Source organism: Rhynchophorus ferrugineus, unplaced genomic scaffold (genome assembly GCF_030347505.1).
Source record: "Rhynchophorus ferrugineus isolate W39M unplaced genomic scaffold, kcgeb_rfMv2 rfM10, whole genome shotgun sequence".
Lineage (NCBI taxonomy): Eukaryota > Metazoa > Arthropoda > Insecta > Coleoptera > Curculionidae > Rhynchophorus > Rhynchophorus ferrugineus.
In genome coordinates, this window is record NW_027472589.1 from 1,828,050 (window position 1) to 1,847,539 (window position 19,490).

The window sequence follows — 19,490 nt, forward strand, 5'->3', positions numbered from 1 at the left end:
ATAGTAAGTATAGGGGAAGAGGAATTGTTTTACTCCAAATTTAATGCGTGCAGGCCAAGGGCAGTAATGAATGAACCAAAAATACTGGATCGATTTTAATCATGTTTTCATTGAGTGACATAGGCATATATATTTTATGCCCGTGCAAAGTCGGAGCGGGCCGCTATGTTTTTATATACAACGTTCATATTTTTTCTGTAGTGTATTTAATTTAGTATCAGCATTGCACCCGTGCGAAGCCGGGGCGGGTCGCTAGTAAACTATAAATTACATTAGTACGAGTACTGTCCCTAATAATTTGGCCACCTAATGTATAGGAGATCAGAACAAGTCATGGGCTGAATAACTGACGAAGAATAAAAGAACTATAACTTTTGTTGTTCCTATTTTTATGGATGGCGCTTTTTGAGTCGCGAATTTATTTTCGATATTTCTCTATTATCTTCGTTTCAGATACCTCTGGAGCGAAAGGATGGCCTCATTGCCGTCCTAATCCGGTCCCAGGTCGCGCGATGCTCTCCTACATGCTACCGGTGGAGGAGAAACCTCCACCGGTACCCAAGAACCACCTCCAGCTCTCCCTCGCCCATCAGGCCCATAACGGCCACCATGCCGTGCCCGCCAGCAACGGTCCCCCTCCCCTCGTGAACGGCAAGAGCCTCTCGACGCCGATCAGCAAGGAGACGAGCATCAGCTCCTTCATCAGCGACACCACCACCGCCACCGCCAGTCACAGTTCCATGACGCCGACCAGTACCAGCACCGACAAGGGCAAGCCGAAACTGGTCATCAACGGTGGCAAACATCAAACGCTGAAAAGGTAGGTGACGCTTTGAGGGTGAGGTCTTGAATTGTAGTTCCTTTGTTCTGTTCCTTTTAATTTACTTGAACAGTTTGAAACAATGCTCAGAATCGTAGAGGTTTTGTTATTTTCGATTTGATGTTACTAAATGGGGTACCCATTTCAACAAATAACTTATAACAGGTCAATTGAAAAGTCCCCTGCCTACCATAGTAATACAAATTTTTTTGGCAAAATTAGTTTTCTTATTCAACATAATTCCCTTTAAGGGTGATACAATAATTATAGCAACCCTCCAACTTTTCGATACCATTTTTGTAGTACGATTTGTCCTTTGCTTCAAATTAGGCCTCAGTTTCGGCGATCACCTTTTCATTCGACGAAAATTTCTCCCCAGCGAGCATTGTTTTGAGATCTGAGAACAGGAAATAGTTGTTGGGGCCCAGATCTGGAGAATACGGTGGATGAGGAAGCAATTCGAAGTCCAATTCATCGATTTTTGATTCAACGACTTGTGGTACGGTGGTGTCCAAATTGTTTTGGTGAAGCAGCAGCACTCTTTTTCTTCAAATGCGGCCGTTTTTCGGCGATTTCGCCCTTCAAAGGGTCCAATAAAGCTATGCAATAGTCGCTGTTGATGGTCCTTCCTTTTTCAAGGTAGTTAATGAAAATTATTCTATGCGCATTCCAAAATACAGATGCCATAACCTTGTCAGACGACTGATGCGTTTTCCCACGCTTTGGAGCGGGTTCATCGTGTGCAGTCCACTCGGATGACTGTTGATTGAACTTCGGAGTGAAATGATGTTTCATCCATTATCACATATCGACGCAAAAACTCGGGTTTATTACGCTTGATCAGCTTCAAACACTGCTCCAAATCATCAACTCGTCGTTGTTTTTGGTCAAAGGTGAGCTCGCGCGGCACGCACTTTGCATAGAGCTTTCTCATACCAAAATATTCGTGAATGATATGATGTACACGTTCAGTTGATATCTTTAGAGCTATCTGCTATTTTATTCAATTTCAATTTACGGCCATTCAAAATCATTTTGTGGTTCTTTTAAAATGTTTTCGTCGGTAACAACCTCTTTTGGGCGTCCACTGCATTCACCGTCTTCGGTACTCATTTCCCCACGTCTAAACTTAGCATACCAATCCTTGATGGTTGATTTTCCTGGGGCAGTGTCCGGAAACTCGGCATCAAGCCAAGTTTTTGCTTCAACTGTATTGTTCCCCTTCAAAAAGTAATATTTTATCAACACGCGAAATTCCTTTTTATCCATTTTTTTCACAATAAAAATAAAGTTGCTTCACTTCACTTTAGTTGCATAATTTACAAACTAATGATACGACAGCTGTTAAATTTATACACGCATCTTTTGAGGGTCAGGGCTAAGTAGAAAACATATGGATTTAATTCTAGTAGCGCCATCTAGGTGTCACCCTGGGAATTTTCATTCGATCTGTTAAGCCAAGTTTTAGTATTATAAGCCAAGTAAGAGACATTATAAGGTTTAGGATCTCCTTTATTACGAACATTTCAGCAATAAGAATATTGAATAAATGTCCGAAATATTAGTGAACTTAATATAAAGACTATTCCTGGTTTCCTGGGGTGAATGGTTTTATTATTCTTCCTCAAATGTTTTAAGACTTGAGACCGCTAAAAGATGCTGCCATAAAAGCCCGCCTAGTTTCTGTTACAAAGTGATACACATTAACCGAAGGTTAAATTGGAAAAGTGACAGGCTTTCATCTTAATTAACTTCTTAATTGACAGTATCAATTAGTCATTAGATACGGTTCCGATTCGATAGGGGCCCGTGTAACATGTGGGTCGCCATTAACGATTTAAATCAATTAACGTTCATCTCGACCATTCGATATAGCAATTGAGACGCTGGCCATTGTGCCATGGGAAGTAACCGTAAAAAATGGAACTGGACTGGATTTCATGGGTATCAATTAAAATGATCCCGTTCAGAGTCGGAGTTGGAACAACGTTTTTCTAAGTGTCCGTTATAAAACTGTGGGAAAGAAAACAAATGACGTAAAGACGGCGTGACGTCTTTCGGATCACGAATAATTCGTCTTGTTTATGTTACGGGCGCAGAATCGTCGGATAAACAAGAACTATATCTCCGCGTATCTATAATTAGGTGCATCTGTTTTCGGCCAAGTCCGCCGCAAGAAGAATTGGACGGTGGTTTTTATTTTATTGGATGCAAATCATATTGCGCGTTGGGTTGTTCCAGCTCAAGGATCTTGCAATTATACTTCGGGCAAAAAAAAAGGTCAAAAATAGTTTCATTTTTATTGACTATACTTCTGTTGATGACAGAAATCATCATGGGAAATGGTGAACAAATTGTTTTAATTTTGACGCAATCATAACATATCTACGTAAAAACGAATTGCTATTCATTAGTCTTGCTAAAACTCGAGAACAGATGGACGGATTTGACTAAATTTGGCGTTGAAATATTTGTGAAAGTCCAGGGGAGGTTTATATGGTGAGAAAATATGGAATGGTTGCGAGAATAATAGTAAAAATAGCAATTTTGTTTGCCCGTACAAAGTATCACAGTTACTGTCATTTACAGTTTGTCAAACATTTATGGGTGTGTTCGGACATATATTTTGTGACTAAAAATGTCGAATTCCGCCACTATCACCAAACCGCGTTTAAATACGAAAGATAATGTCTCAGCACTTATACAGTTTAATACTTCTCCACGATTTATATTTACAACAAATGTAGATTTGATAGATATATCGATTCGAAAACGTGCAAATCAAGTAAAAGAACTCAAGTATGTCTCAAACCAAAATAGCACTGACCATCTGACAGCTACAATATCGTCATCAGACCTGACAAGAGACTTCGTCGGTAAGCATGCGAGGATAGGTGATATAAAGTTCATCACGTCATCTAGCTCAGTTGTAAAAATAGAGAATAAGGATAAGTCCGAGTGTGAAACGTCTATTGTCATAATGACTGATGAATAACAAATGAATTATAGTTTTTGTTGTTCTTACCATTTGTGGTACTGAGACAAAGCATACAATACATCTCAATGAACTAAAAAGAAACTGTTCAATAACAGAATGTTCCATCGAATACTAGTTCTATTCCACATTAAAATATTTTGCCATATCCTATTCATCTTGAAAAAATGTGAATCAAAACATCGCATTGGAAGAACCTAGTAAATTTTCTGGATTAGTTACTTTTAGTTTTGGGGGTTGTGGAAGAATAAAACAAATCTTCTGCGATTCAGTAATTTACAGTATGTTCCATAAGATAGAGTTAGTAGTTATTTCTAGAGTTATTTCTCTTTATCTTCATTACTGTCGATTTAAAATTGATGTAATTTCTTGTATTAATTGAAGCAAACAGAGTTGTTGCTATATCGTGTTGTTGGAAATGGTAGGTTCGACAACGTCCAAGGACCTTGAAATTCTGAGCTGGGTTTTCATGGAATAAGTCGTTCAGTGTATTGTTCTCGAACCTTCTTGGCTATCCAGGCCATTCTTTGCCATCGACATCAAAATCACCATTTTTAGAAGAAGTTTCTAAAAGTGTTTTATGTGCTTTGCAGTAGGTTTCTTCCCTTAATTAACCTTAGAATTAAATTGTGTGACCCTGTGAAGACATCTGAAGTTTACGCGTTGATTAACAATGTATTACGGACGTTGTTGATGCTTTTTCATGTGTTTGTGATGAGAAGATACTGATAATTTTCTGTGACTTCAAAATAAATTTTTCTAGAGACGTCACTATTTAGGTCTAAACTATTTGTTACTGAAAACTACAAGATTATTTTGGAGCAAATACTGGTCTCTTGAGTCTATTTTCGTTTCACAGACTGAATGTTTCCGAAGTACAATGCCCCATTATAAACAACATATAACAAATCAGCTGGTACGAGATGGTATATCGAACGAAATTCCATCCACCGTCGATCCAGATCGAGGTGCGCGTCACCGCCTAGATCCATTAGGGTGTCGGATCTCGCAATAGTGTATATATCGCCGCTAGGCGCGCCGAAAGCTGTCAATAGTCGAATGAGTGACGTTAAAAATAACCGACGTCGGGGAGAAAACCGCAAGCCTACTTCGCAGTTTGACCGATCTTTGTCCAGTTTCATTTGTTTTGCTTGAAACGCATCAAAGATTGATACATGGAGACTGTATTTTTCTTTCATTTAGCTTTTTATCACGTTTAGTTATGATATATTAGAGGATTGATCATAAATCAACAGAGGTTGTAATATACATTAAGAAAATTAACTCATTGAACGAACAGTTGATAATAAATTTGTTCTTTATTAATAATAACAATAAAAGTCGGCTGAATTAGTCAAAACATTTATTTCAGTTTTCAGCGTCGAAAATGTCCCAATTTTGCATCGAGTAAATCGCACCTGCAGGAAGTTTCGATGTTTTAAAAATGGCGATTTTGACGACGAATAACCTTCTGGAGTGCCAAAAAATGTGAGGATGAAGATTTGAAGGCATTGCTCGGTGATGCTACGTGTACAGTGCAAGAAAAATATGCGGAATTGTTAGGAGTAACACAATAAACCATTTACAATCACTTGAAGAACATGGGAATTATCGAAAATCTTGAATATTTTGTGCCGAGTGAATTGAACCCAAGAGACTTTGAAAGGCGTTTGGTCATGTGTGAAATGCTACTTCAACAGCAGAATTAGAAAGGTTTCTTGCATTGTATTGTTACTGGTGATGAATAGAGAGCCCGTTACGATAATACAAAGTAAAAAAAAAATCAGGAGGTCCACCTAGTCATCTATAGCTCCCAACTAATGCCTCTATGTTACAATGTTATTCTACAGCAATAAAAACTCTCGACCGCATATTGCAAAATTGGATTGTGCCGAAAATAAAAACATTCCACTTATTTTTCACAATAAGGCTTCAAAAACAACCCTTTAAAACTAATTTATACACTATATTGAATAAAATGTAGTAGATTTAGCCAAATTAACAACCACTTGATAATAAACATATCCAGAATAGGGAATTGTTGATGCTTCAGGTGTATATGTAGCGATAATTAAGGAAGGAATTATTTTAAAGCTTTTAAAATATGATGAAATGGGGATACACGATGATAATTTTGTCGATTTAGTCGGATTGGGTTCAAACACATATTGTTAAAGTCTTGAACGCGTTGAAATAAGCTCTATGAAAATAAACCAGAAGGAGTAAATGGATAGATATGTCTCTTTGTCGTATCCCGACTAAAACTAGATCCGGCGCTGGCGTGTCGTCGGGAACAGCTGTTTTCGTCAAAATATCCGCCTTTGCCGCCCGAAAATACCATAATGGTACCAAAATAAAAATGATATGGTCATGACGCATCATTTTCCGAACGTTTTGCCGAAATCTATTTTTAGACCGGCGCGACCCCGCCGCTTTTAACCTTTCTCCAAGTCGCACTCCAGTTCTGGAACAGATCCATTATTCGTATAGAGAAGTGCTATTGATCTTACTCGAGTTCATCGTTTGATTTAGTTGATGGCGTACGAAGAAGTTGGCTTTAACAGCGATTATTTGTTGGAATGGGAGACTAAACAGTTTAATTCGAATGACGATGTCTTCAGTGTCGTTGATACCATTGATACAAGAGTTTGTTTTAATACTGACTGTTATTTTCTTAATGTTTTAAAAATTCAATGTTCAAAGTGTTAACTTTTATGCAGTATCTTCCTGTACTATTCATGAAAAAGTATAATTTATATAGTTTTATAAATTCTAGCATTAATTTTCATGTTCAGGCTTTCGTTAGTTTGAACTTTTAATTCCCATTCCATATTTATATGAATTTTGTTTACTATCCAATGTTCCTTTAGTAGCGTCTGTCGTCTGTTTAGGGTTTTCTGTGGGTGGTCTGCTCTGGATCAGCTGTTAAGATATTTCACCATAAGAAGACAATTATTTCACGAACAATTTTTTTGATTGGTAAAAGATTTTACTTTTAATTTTTGACTCAGTGCTTCATCTAACAAATACATAAGCCTGATAGAACATACTTGTCTTGATAAGACTGGTATAAACGATCACTAGTGTAAAACTATTAAAATGCTCCCTAACATTAACCAACCTGGATGATTTGGTGATGAAGATAGACTCTTCTACCATACAGTGTTGATTTACAATTCATAATTTTTTGGGGAAATAATGGTTAGTGGTTTTTTAAAGGGATAAAGCCCTTGTAAAATGTTTAAATGTAGAATGACTGAATATTCGATGGAAGATTATGTTACTAAAGAGTATCTCTTTAGTTCATTGGCAGCCATGATTTATGCTTCGTGTCACCATATAGTAGGAATAACATACAAAATACATACATTAAGACTACTAACTATAATCATTTGATTTAGTTGGCATTTGATCTCCTGGTGTCTTCTCCTTTAAAAGAATATTCGATTGAACATTCTGTTATTGAACAGTTTCTTTTTATTATTTCGTCACAGTATATGAATTGGATTATATATTTCTTTGCATTCTAACAGATTGAGAATTATAATATTATAATCTATAAAAATGTGATTTTATTGGCATCTGATTTGTGTTGCTTCCAAAGAAACTTTAAAAACGATGATTTTTATCATTAATAATAGTGTAATAAGTTATTTTAACTGCAATATTTCTCCTAGATAAAACGTATAATGCACAAGACATGACTACGTATACCGTATCGGTTTAGCATAGCGTTCAAATTCCAAGAAACGACGTCGCGTATGTCTTTAACCCCGCGGTCGACGCTAATATCTAAACCAGATTGAAATAATTATTATTTCATTAAAGTTAATGGCGTCGGATGCGTGTTAGACTCAGTGCGGTGTGGTCTCTCCACTTCCTTGTCGGGCATTAAACAATCAGGCGGGTCGAGAGAGGACGGGCTGATTCGGTAAATGCCGTGTTTTTTTTGCGCGCATCGATCAAGGTCGTGGTGGTCAGAAGCGTGGACGGCAATTTGCACAATTAAAAGTCGAAATCAGTCGGACAAATCGATGCACGGCCAAAAAAGCTGGAAAGTTTTAAGGAATCGGTCGATTTTCTGAAGGCCAAGGTCATCGTTTAGGGTCGTTTTGATCTAAAGCTTTGTTATGAATTTTTTCTATGTTATGAAGTATTAGGGAACATGCTCAATATTCTCCAAAGTAAGAGCAACAATATGTTATGAGAACAGTGAAGCAGGAAGTACTTTGGCATATCATAAAATATCAGGGGAGACTTGCAAACAAGCTGGCACTAGGACAACAAAACGCGAGGCTGGACATGTGAAATCCCCAGCCTTAACAACAAATTCACGTAAATACATGCAAATCATTAAATAGTATTGTTACTAACGTTGGGAACTATCGACTGAAAACAGTCGAAACAGTCGATAGTCGCAAAACAGTCGAAACAGTCCATAGTCAAAAAAATACCGACTGAAAATAATAATTACTATTTTCAGTCAAATGCACGGTTCGACTGTTTTTTCCTTTCGTGATGTCAGACGAAGAGGTACGAATTCTTGTCTGTATAAAAGGTGAGATAGGAAAGGACGGGGATAAATGCTTGGAGCAGTTAATTTTAAATGTCTTTATATATCCAATGGTAGTATAAGCGAGACAGAGAGATGTACATATATTCATTTAAGCGATAACTTTAAAAAAGAAAAGAAAAAAAATTACTAATTTCTATTATCAGGTAATAAATAATTTAATTTTAAAGGAAGTTGGATTACTTTTATACTGAATGTTCTGTGGATGTGTAAAAAGGAATGGAATAATAACACCACAAATGTTTTATCGTGTTTTAATATATTAATTGCTATTTTTAAATAACATAGCATAATAAATATAAATAGTACAATACAACTTAAGATAAAACCTAAGAACTAATGATTTTCATTGAAAAGTCTAATCCATGATGAACCTAAAAATGATTGTACAATAACTACCAGACCCCTTTTAAATAGTTTTATTTATTTTTGAACAGAAATATTTTATAAAAGTACTGTGAATATTATCATGTTCAACTTTTCTACCGTGAGGCGGTTTCTTCGTTAATTATTTGCCCAGATTTTGAAAAAACTTGTTCCCAGGGGTCAGATGTTGCGGGTATAGAGGAATATTTTACGTGTAACTGATACAATTCAGGTAGTTTCATTTTATGGGTTTACTAAAAATCCAATGGGTTTTCTAAACGCCCAACAAATGGAATTTCCAAATACTGCTAAATCTGTAAAGTTGCTGCAGTACTTGGAGTAATTACTTCTTTCATTCTAGCCATTTTTTTATCAAAATATCTCCAGATGTCAATACATCTTTGGTCAGTAGTTTTGTATTGAATTTCGAATTGTGGAACTATATTTGTATTTTTTGAGGTTAGAATGGAAGATGCCTCTTTTGTGATAACTTTTTGTATCGCCTCAGCATTATTTGCAATTACCAAATCCTGCTTTTTTAAATCTAGGATCTAAAAATCTGGATTTTACGCATATTGTATTCATTTCTAAAATTGATGACATCTAATAGACAATTTTGTAATTTTTTCCCCATTCACTTGTTAAAATCCTGGATTTGATGGAATGTTGCAGTTAAACATACAATTAAAGACATCGTTGGGATATCTTTCACCAGATAACTCGGTGGTCATTATATCAATGGGTTTTAAAAGTTGAACACATTCTGTTAAGATAGTCCATTCGTTAACAAATAAAAACTGTGGTGCTCTTCTTAATAGCCAACAAAATATGAAAGTAGAGTTTTCCTATGAGAAAATGTATTTATTACAAATATTTCATATACGTTATTCACCTATTTGTCGTTAATATTTTTAAAAGAAATTTAACAACTGCTACTGTAAAAAACTCCTCAAATCTTTTGGATCCATGCAATTTCTGAAACCCTTAGAACCTAATTTTAGTTTTCAAGATTTTAGGAAAAAGTTTGGACAAACTAGAGGCTTGGACAAACATCGTGAAAAAAGTACTACCTATTATGCCAGTCAAAAGTATCTTACTATTTATCATTTACGTTATTAGCGTTCCAAAATGCTGCTATATTAATTTACAATATATAGTTATTCATAAGCAAACTACAAAAAAAAACATAAAACCACAGATATTACATATAAATCTATATAAGCATAAATTCGGCGCATTACTTTCAAGGTCGCGGCTAGGACAAAAGGCCAGACTGTTAAAAATTAGTCGAATGAACTAGCAGAACCGAAAATAGTAACTAAAAGTAAACGTCTGAAACAGTCGATAGTAAACAGTAATAAAAACAGTCGAACCAAAATAGTGACTGAAATAGTCGATAGTAAAAAGTAGTTAATTACTGAACAGTCGATAGTCCATTTCAGTCGATTGTTCCCAACACTAATTGTTACCAATGATGATTACATATTATTAGATAACTTTAATATAACTTAATAACACCATATTTAATAAAAATATATCAAGATCAGATTTAGCAAAGTTAACAAACTATCACTTGATAATAAACTGGTTCTAGGCCAATAGTAGTAGTAAGAAGGGGGGTATTGTTGAAGGTGATGCACTAGCATATAGAAATAATTAAGGAAGAAATGAAGGAATTCTTTTCAAAATTTTAAAATAAGATCAAAAGGGATACACGATGATAATTTTGTTGATTTAGTTGGATTGGGCTGTAATGCATATTATTATTATAACTAGAAGGAATAAATAAATGGATGGATATAAGTCTTATACATCTTTGCCTTATACCAACAAAAATTCACTCATTCACGTAAAGCGATGGGAGCTGCGCCCCCCAAGGGAAGCTCCCTCATAAAAAAAAACGACAATCAAACAGTTTAGACGTTGGTGTACAACACAACAAATAATGAAATTTGATACTGATTGAAGCCTGTATGTATGGAATAAACAAAAAGGAACAGAGGACCTTATAACAGCATAAATTTTCGGATTTCCAACCCAAATATCAAGGGACGGTCCAATAACGATATGGAATAATCGCTGTGTTGTGGTCCTTCTTTTTTCAAGGTAGTTAATGACAATTATTCCAGGTGCATCCCAAAATACAGACGCCATAACCTTGCCAGTCGACTGTTGCGTTTTCCCACGCTTTGGATCGGGTTCATCGTGTGTAGTGCGCTCGGATGACTGTCGATTGGACTTCGGAGTGAAATGATGAAGCCATGTTTCATCCATTGTCACATATCGACGCAAAAACTCTGGTTTATTACGCTAGATCATCTTCCTGATTTATATGATGTACACGTTTAGTTGATATCTTTAGAGTGTCTGCTATTTCATTGAATTTCAATTTACCGTCATTCAAAATCATTTTGTGTTTTTTTTAAATGTATTCGTCGGTAACAACCTCTTTTGGGCGTCCACTGCGTTCACCGTCTTCGGTGCTCGTTTCGGTACGTCTAAACTTAGCATACCAATCATTGATGGTTGATTTTCCTGGGGAAGTGTCCGGCAACTCGGCATCAAGCCAATTTGCTTCAGCTATATTTTTTCCCTTCAAAAAGCAATATTTTATCAACACGCGATATTCCTTTTTATCCAGTCTTTTCACAATAACAAAAGTTGTTTTACTCAAAATGCTATAATTCACAAACTAATGATCCGACAGCTGTCAAATTTATACACGCATCTTTTGAGGGTTAGGGTTAACTAAAAAACATATGGATTTAATTCTAGTAGCGCCATCAATGTGTTACGCTGGGGACTTTTCAATTGACCTGTTAAGTGAGATCCAGTGGGTCTTCCTATATTAGTACCTTGTTTTAAGTAACTGTAGAGACAAACTAGTAATAATATATTAATAAATAAAAAAAAAGCTTTTACTCCAGCTCATTATTATGCAATATTCCCTTGTATATATATATTGATATCATGATCTGGCCTAAAACCGCGCTGGCTAAAACGGCTTATTCATCTAATCGACGCTAAATTCAATTTTCAGATACGTTTGTCATTCGAGAGATCGATCCGGCCGATACCTGATATTGGGTACCGATTATTTCACGCCGCTGTCCAGCTCGCCGTGATATTCTAATCTTATTTAACGGGCGGCAGGCAAATAATTGCGGTTTCTTGCGTTTTTCACGTTTCTCCTCCGTGGACAGCCGTGGATAATTCAAAATATTGTATTCGAACTTACTGAATGCGGTTTATTAATTTATATTTGACGCAAAACTCGTAAAACAGCAATGTTGAAGTTCGTTTTACCATAAAAAACATAAAGATAAGGGAGATAAAACAATCAGTGCTATAAATAGAGATATAGTTCAAACATTAAATATAATTGCTTTAGAAGAAACGACCAATAGCTGTGTAATGTTGGACTTGACTCACCATATTCATTATTAATTCTTCACTGTGCTTCTCATTGATTATCTTTCTTGAAATAGAGCATAGGCATGGTCACTGTAACAAAGAATCCCAAATATATTGATTTACAATATCATAGGATAGACGGATTACTAAAAAATATCGAAGATTTAAACTAGACGTGTGATTACTAAGATTTTATTAGAATTGAGAGAAGAACATTAAGCAATTAGAAGCGTTACGAAACACTGACGTCACTTAATGTTTCCTACACCGTCAGAACTTTTTGGCGCCCTTTGAGGTTTCATTTGGTTTATTTATTCTATATTTTATAGATAAACGAAAAAAATCAACCAAATAACCCGTCGATAGTGACTGAATTAACAATTTAAAATAGAATACTAAAATTGTGATAGAAATGAAGTGTACCATGTAATATTTGGATACATAATGGGCACAAATTGTAATTTTAAAGTATATTTCAATAATAGCAACATTTAATCACATCTAACTGCAATACTTTACAATTACTGTACAATAAACAATAAAAATGAGGCCTAACCTCATTTTCTATTTTTAAGTAGTCAAAATAGTAAATACGTCAAAACTGTCCTCATAATAATACATTATAGATGATATATATTATATGGAAAATCATGGTTAAGTAGCGAATTAGATATTTTAGATGTGATGGTATCCGTACAGATTACAAATACTGTTCTGGCCAGTTAAAATATAAGACACTGGACACCTAAATTTAACGAAATCATCAAAGAAGCTTGCCATTAATGCCTTGGAGCGGATAATTCAAAGAAAGACTGTCATTATTCACCTTACATTGGTATTTCAGAGTGGTACTTCACTTTTTCCATTTTTATGCTATTAGATTTACAACACTATTCTTCTTGAACAGTTTTTGTAGTTTAACCTTTTATTGAAAATATCATATAAGTGAAGATAAGATATACAATATTTTTCATATCTTTCATTCAATATATATTTCTATTTAGAGAAGTAAATACTATAGATATACAGCATTGTTTTTTTTTCTGAAGAATCGTTTAATAGTAGATATACAACAAGGTTTGTGAGATATACAACAACGCTGTCTTTTCAAGGTCCACCCATATTAAATAAACGTTCCTAGGATATACATCCTTATTTCTTCTAAATAGGAATTGCTATTATAAGCTCGCAATTGATTGTGTTGAAAAAACTTTCATTATTTACCTTACTTTGGTCCATCAGAGCACTTTTTCGATTTTTATGAAAATCAACTTCGAAGATAAAAAAGAAATAAATTACCCGTTAATTTGACTATATTAAGATTACGTGAGACGTTCCGACGATAGTAGGCGCTCGACACAGAAAAAAAAACAATGAGTTTGCTTAAAAAAATCAGGAAAACGAAATTAAGAACGTCCTAATAATGCACTCGAAAATAACGACGAAAAATTTGCCTAATACCACCTGCCCACTCTTAATAGAGATGCAATTTCTTCTATTATGCCCGCCCGAGTTGCTGGCGATGGCTGAGTAGGTGAGTGGATGTTTGACCTTAGCCGTAATATGAACCAATTTACGACCAACGAAATATTTGTATCTCATTGCTCATTAGCATATTAGAAAACGTCGTGAAATTTATGCGAGCGCGCCGTTATCCTGACGGTAAAAATATTGGTACATCGACGTGCGGAGAGCTACTGCTGCCACTTAGGCCATAAATTGTACAAATGACATTTCGTTAGTGTGCGGCGGACGTATACTAAAATATCCCACGTATTTTACTTTCATTGATTAATGAAATACCATGTTTTTCCCCTAACAGCTCTGTTAAACAAAACTATATTAATAACAATGTGATTAAGAAACTAATAAATCCTTATCTTGTGCTGTATATAACTAATTAGTAATCATTAATGAGGCATTAACTTAAACGAAAGGTAATTTGTTTCTCCGTCGCATTTTAGCTACGTATTTCATTAGTATTATTGATATAAACGTAGACAGATTAGATCAGAAAACACTGATATGCACAAACACGTAAAAAAATAAATAATCAGAAAATAAAAAATAATATAGGATCCCATCAATTTTCCATACATTATTTGAATAAAGGTATTTAAACAAGAAGCAAATCAGTAAAAAAGGAAAAAACATAGAATTTTTTGAAATAAAGATATACTACATGCATAGGAAGAAATGTTATACAGCAAAATGTCTCTATGTTCATAGAGAATATTAATGAAATATTACATCCGTATGATTAATAGAAGTTTGGGACATATACAACCCTATTTTCGGAACACTGTTCATAATTAAATGGTGTTGAAATTATAAATGCAATATATATTAAAATATATACAATATTAACGATGAATATTCTATAAATCTTGTTCTTGGTCAGTTCTCACAGTTGAATGCTGAAGGTGCAGTATACAAATATACAATATTTAATACCTTTCTCTTTTTAAATCAGCATTGTAAGTGAGGTTGTATTCATATGTAATATTAGATTGGTTATTAGATATACAATACTGTCCTAGAACAGTCTATAGTTTACTAATTTTCTACTGAGGATATTTTTTGAAATTATACAATTTTTTAAGTTTTCAAAGAATCATTCAATACCAGATGCACTTTTGTAAGATATACAACAGTGTTTCTTATAACTAAGTACTACTGATATAATACTCCTATACTTGTAGACTTGTAGAAATTTTTACTGCAATTATTTTATGCCTTTCAAGAGTTATTATATAACACTAATTAAAACTACCCTATTAACAATAAATAATAATCTATAAGATATACAACGCTGTTCCTCAAATGTCGTTCAGTATTAAATATACTTTAGTAAGATATACAACCAGTTTCTTGTAATTAAATAATGCCATTAAAATCTCTTGTATCTGCATACTTGTTAATTTAACCATAAATGCCAACCAGTAAGATATACAATATTTTTACTGCAATTGTTTTATGAGTTTGCAAGGAATGTTAATGTTACACTGTTTTTTATATTGTCATATTAACAATAAATAATAATCTGTAAGATATACAACACCGTTATTTAAAAAAATCGTTCAATATTAGATACATATTTCTAAGATATACAACACTGTTTCTTATAATTAAGTAATAGTATTATAAATCTCCTATACTCCTAGGTATATTATATTGATGAAAAATATCAATCTGTAAGATATATAATATTATTTTTTAAAAGCCGTTCAATATTAGATACATCATTGTAAAATATACAATACTATTTTTTGTTCGGAGTATTTTTGATTAATAAATGTTGTTATATTAAGTATGCAGCATGAAATTCAGTGTGTATGTAATAAAAATGATGAATACCAGAATACCAGAAGATATACAACACTATTATTTGCATATTCCCGATAATTAAATATGGATTTATTTAAAAAATGTAGTATGCAGTAGCAAAGTGGAATATATTCAGTTCATTAAATAAATCTCTATCCCGCAGGATATATCTACTCCAATCACTGAAGTGGCCGGTCTTATTTTAAATTCTTCGGCTTGGTTAAAAGCATAATCAGAAAAATACTGGTCTTGGCGCTACTTTGTAATTGTAACATTAAAATTGCCCCGCAATTATCCGATCACTGGGTGAAATTTATTCAAAGTGACAGTTCGTAATCAAGCTAAAGGCTCGGATTTATTGATCCACCGATAGTTACATATCGCGACAGGTTACGGCATTTTTTTCGCGACCGTGCTCTTCGTTTTTGCCGCTACCATTAGTTCCAGCTAATTATATCGCGGTTCGAATTAATATTCACGTGTCACAATATAAATTATCTTCGTTGAAGTGGCGCAGTTAAAAACAAACAAGGAGATATAGTATAACGTGGTTGATGTTGGGCGTGTCGAAAATTCGTTAAAAATGTTATGGCTAAGGGAAAAAAACGGTTATTGCATTAACAACTTCCGTATTAGATAATTATTGCTGTCTTATAGCGTGAAGTTGCTTTATAAAAATAACTGGACGGATTTCATAACACCTATGGTACGCTGCTGCAATATAATTTCGCTGATGTGCAATGTTTCAGTTTCTTTGTTGTTAATTGCATTTTAAATGTTGTGTCCTTAATAGCCTTCAAACATACGCCGTGCTGCTACTTTCCGTTTGAATTATTACTTGTTTATAATGCTGTATATTTTTAGATATACAACATAGTTGTACAGCATCTAATACAAGATAAAACACATTTTTTTTCATTCGTCACATCTTTAGATATACAACGTAGTTAATAATAAAATACTTTAAGTTTGAATTATTATCAGTTATTAAGCATGTTGTATATATTTAGATATACAACATAGTTGTACAGAATCTAATACAACATAAAACTTTTTTTTTCATTCATCACATCTTTAGATATACAACATAGTTAATAATAAAAGACTTTAAGTTTGAACTATTATCAGTTATTAAGCATATTGTATATATTTAGATATACAACATAGTTGTACAGAATCTAATACAACATAAAACTATTTTTTTTTCATTCATCACATCTTTAGATATACAACGTAGTTAATAATAAAATACTTTAAGTTTGAATTATTATCAGTAATTAAGCATGTTGTATATATTTAGATATACAACATATTTAGTAATAGCACCATTCAAATATAAACTGCTCTATAAGATCCATAACATCTAATATAAAATAAAAGACATATTTATATAAGTTATATAACTTCGCTACTGAATTATTACTTATTAATCATCTTGTATTTTGCTTATTTATTTCTGTCAAGATATCCATATATCACATATCTTAATTCAAATATTTAATAATTTCAGAATTCTTGATATGTCATGTCAGTAATGTATTTTATAAAATGAAAAATTTTAAGTGCTATATGTGTTAGTTGTACAATTTTAATAAGCTGCATAATTTTAAGATATACAATTTCAATTTTTTTGTTATCAATTGTACTTTAAATGTTGTAATCTCAAAGTATACATTATGGTTTACACAACTTGCGAATGCTTAAGATGGAATTCCTATGATTCAAAAATACCTTTATCTTAGATATTATAGACGATACAACTTATTGACATTTGAAGAAGTTGCTGACTATGTATATCTTTTCTTCAGTATATGCAGTATTATTTATATCCGATTTAGTTTGTTTTTATATCCCTTGAATTATATAAATTAGTAAGATATACAATCTTACGTTTAATATATTTGTATGTGTTAGGTGCCTATGTCATTATTGTATTTTGTATAATGTAATATTTAAACGTACTATCAGTCGAGAGTTGTATTAAGATATACAATCGGGCATTAAATTTTCTATTTCTTTAATGTATTCAGTACTTTTTAGATGTTGTATTGTTATAAACTGCTAATAATTGTGCTGTATAAGATATACAACTTGCGCTTGTTTTTGATGGAATGATGGAATATCTAACAGTAAGCCAAAATGTTGTTTATATTAGATATACAACTTAAAATCTTAATTATTATATAATTACAATGATGTATTTTCTTTTGATTGTAGCTTTTCTTCATTTTCAATTTTAGTTTTTTTCCTTCTATGGAACTATAGAATTTCAAACTATACAAGCTTATATTTAATATATTTAGGTGCGTTTTAAGATATACAATCTAACATTAAATTGTCGATTTATTTATTAGTTTCAGTTCATTTTTTGTTGTATTATTGTGAACTGTTAAGTATACATTGTGCTCTATAAGATATACAACTTGTTGTTGAGATTGTATTTATAGTGATAAGCAAGAATGTTTTTATCTTTAGTATATTTTTCTCTTTACTGAACTATACAAGTTGAAGATATTCCATCTTACATTATTACTGTGTTTTACATCATGTAAAACTTAGACACAAACTGCCATACAGTTGTATTAAACCACTCAATGTTCCATAAGATATACAACTTAAAATCTTAATTATTATATAATTACAATGATGTATTTTCTTTTGATTGTAGCTTTTCTTCATTTTCAATTTTAGTTTTTTTCCTTCTATGGAACTATAGAATTTCAAACTATACAAGCTTATATTTAATATATTTAGGTGTGTTTTAAGATATACAATCTAACCTTAAATTGTCGATTTATTTATTAGTTTCAGTTCATTTTTTGTTGTATTATTGTGAACTGTTAAGTATACATTGTGCTCTATAAGATATACAACTTGTTGTTGAGATTGTATTTATAGTGATAAGCAAGAATGTTTTTATCTTTAGTATATTTTTCTCTTTACTGAACTATACAAGTTGAAGATATTCCATCTTATATTATTACTGTGTTTTACATCATGTAAAACTTAGACACAAACTGCCATACAGTTGTATTAAACCACTCAATGTTCCATAAGATATACAACTTAAAATCTTAATTATTATATAATTACAATGATGTATTTTATTTTGATTCTAGCTTTTCTTCATTTTCAATTTTAGTTTTTTTCCTTCTATGGAACTATAGAATTTCAAACTATACAAGCTTATATTTAATATATTTAGGTGTGTTTTAAGATATACAATCTAACATTAAATTGTCGATTTATTTATTAGTTTCAGTTCATTTTTTGTTGTATTATTGTGAACTGTTAAGTATACATTGTGCTCTATAAGATATACAACTTGTTGTTGAGATTGTATTTATAGTGATAAGCAAGAATTTTTTTATCTTTAGCATATTTTTCTCTTTACTGAACTATACAAGTTGAAGATATTCCATCTTACATTATTACTGTGTTTTACATCATGTAAAACTTAGACACTGACTGCCATACGGTTGTATTAAACCACTCAATGTTCCATAAGATATACAACTTAACAATCAAGTAAGTTATATTTTTGATCTACTGAATGTTCGGTAAATATCAGTATATCCGAAGTTTAACTATAAATATATATAATTCGTTGTAGAAGGGAAAAGAGTTGTATATCTCAAGATTATTCGGCTAAATCGTTAACTTATAATAACATTTCGATCTTGATTAATAGCTAGTAATATTATTTGGAGATGTGAGCTTAATTAAGACAGCAAATTGTAGTTTCGTAACAACACAGCCAGAAAGAAAACGAGGCGAGTGTTCGAGGAATGCGCTTTAATCCAATTCGGATGGCATCCCGACAATGTACCCGACAAATATTTTTGGAAACTAGGGCCAAGTATCGCTCCGGCACGAGATAAATCTGCGCGCGTATGATCCAGGAAGTGAACTGGCCTCATCCAGACTCACGCACATCAACGGGCCGAATAAATACGCGCGATGTCAGCCTTATTAACCCGTTTCATCTTGTCGTC

The 19,490-nt window shown here is 33.0% G+C and overlaps 1 protein-coding gene across 1 annotated transcript in view; it reads left to right on the plus strand.

The window, feature by feature from the left end:
- The window catches only part of LOC143203743 (uncharacterized), a 120,054-nt gene that overhangs the window by 23,156 nt on the left and 77,408 nt on the right, over window positions 1–19,490 (plus strand). Inside the window, exon 2 of the mRNA XM_076416003.1 lies at window positions 454–820. Within this exon, the coding sequence (XP_076272118.1) occupies window positions 513–820 (308 nt within the window). The 5' untranslated portion in view covers window positions 454–512. The remainder of the gene's footprint in view (window positions 1–453; window positions 821–19,490) is intronic.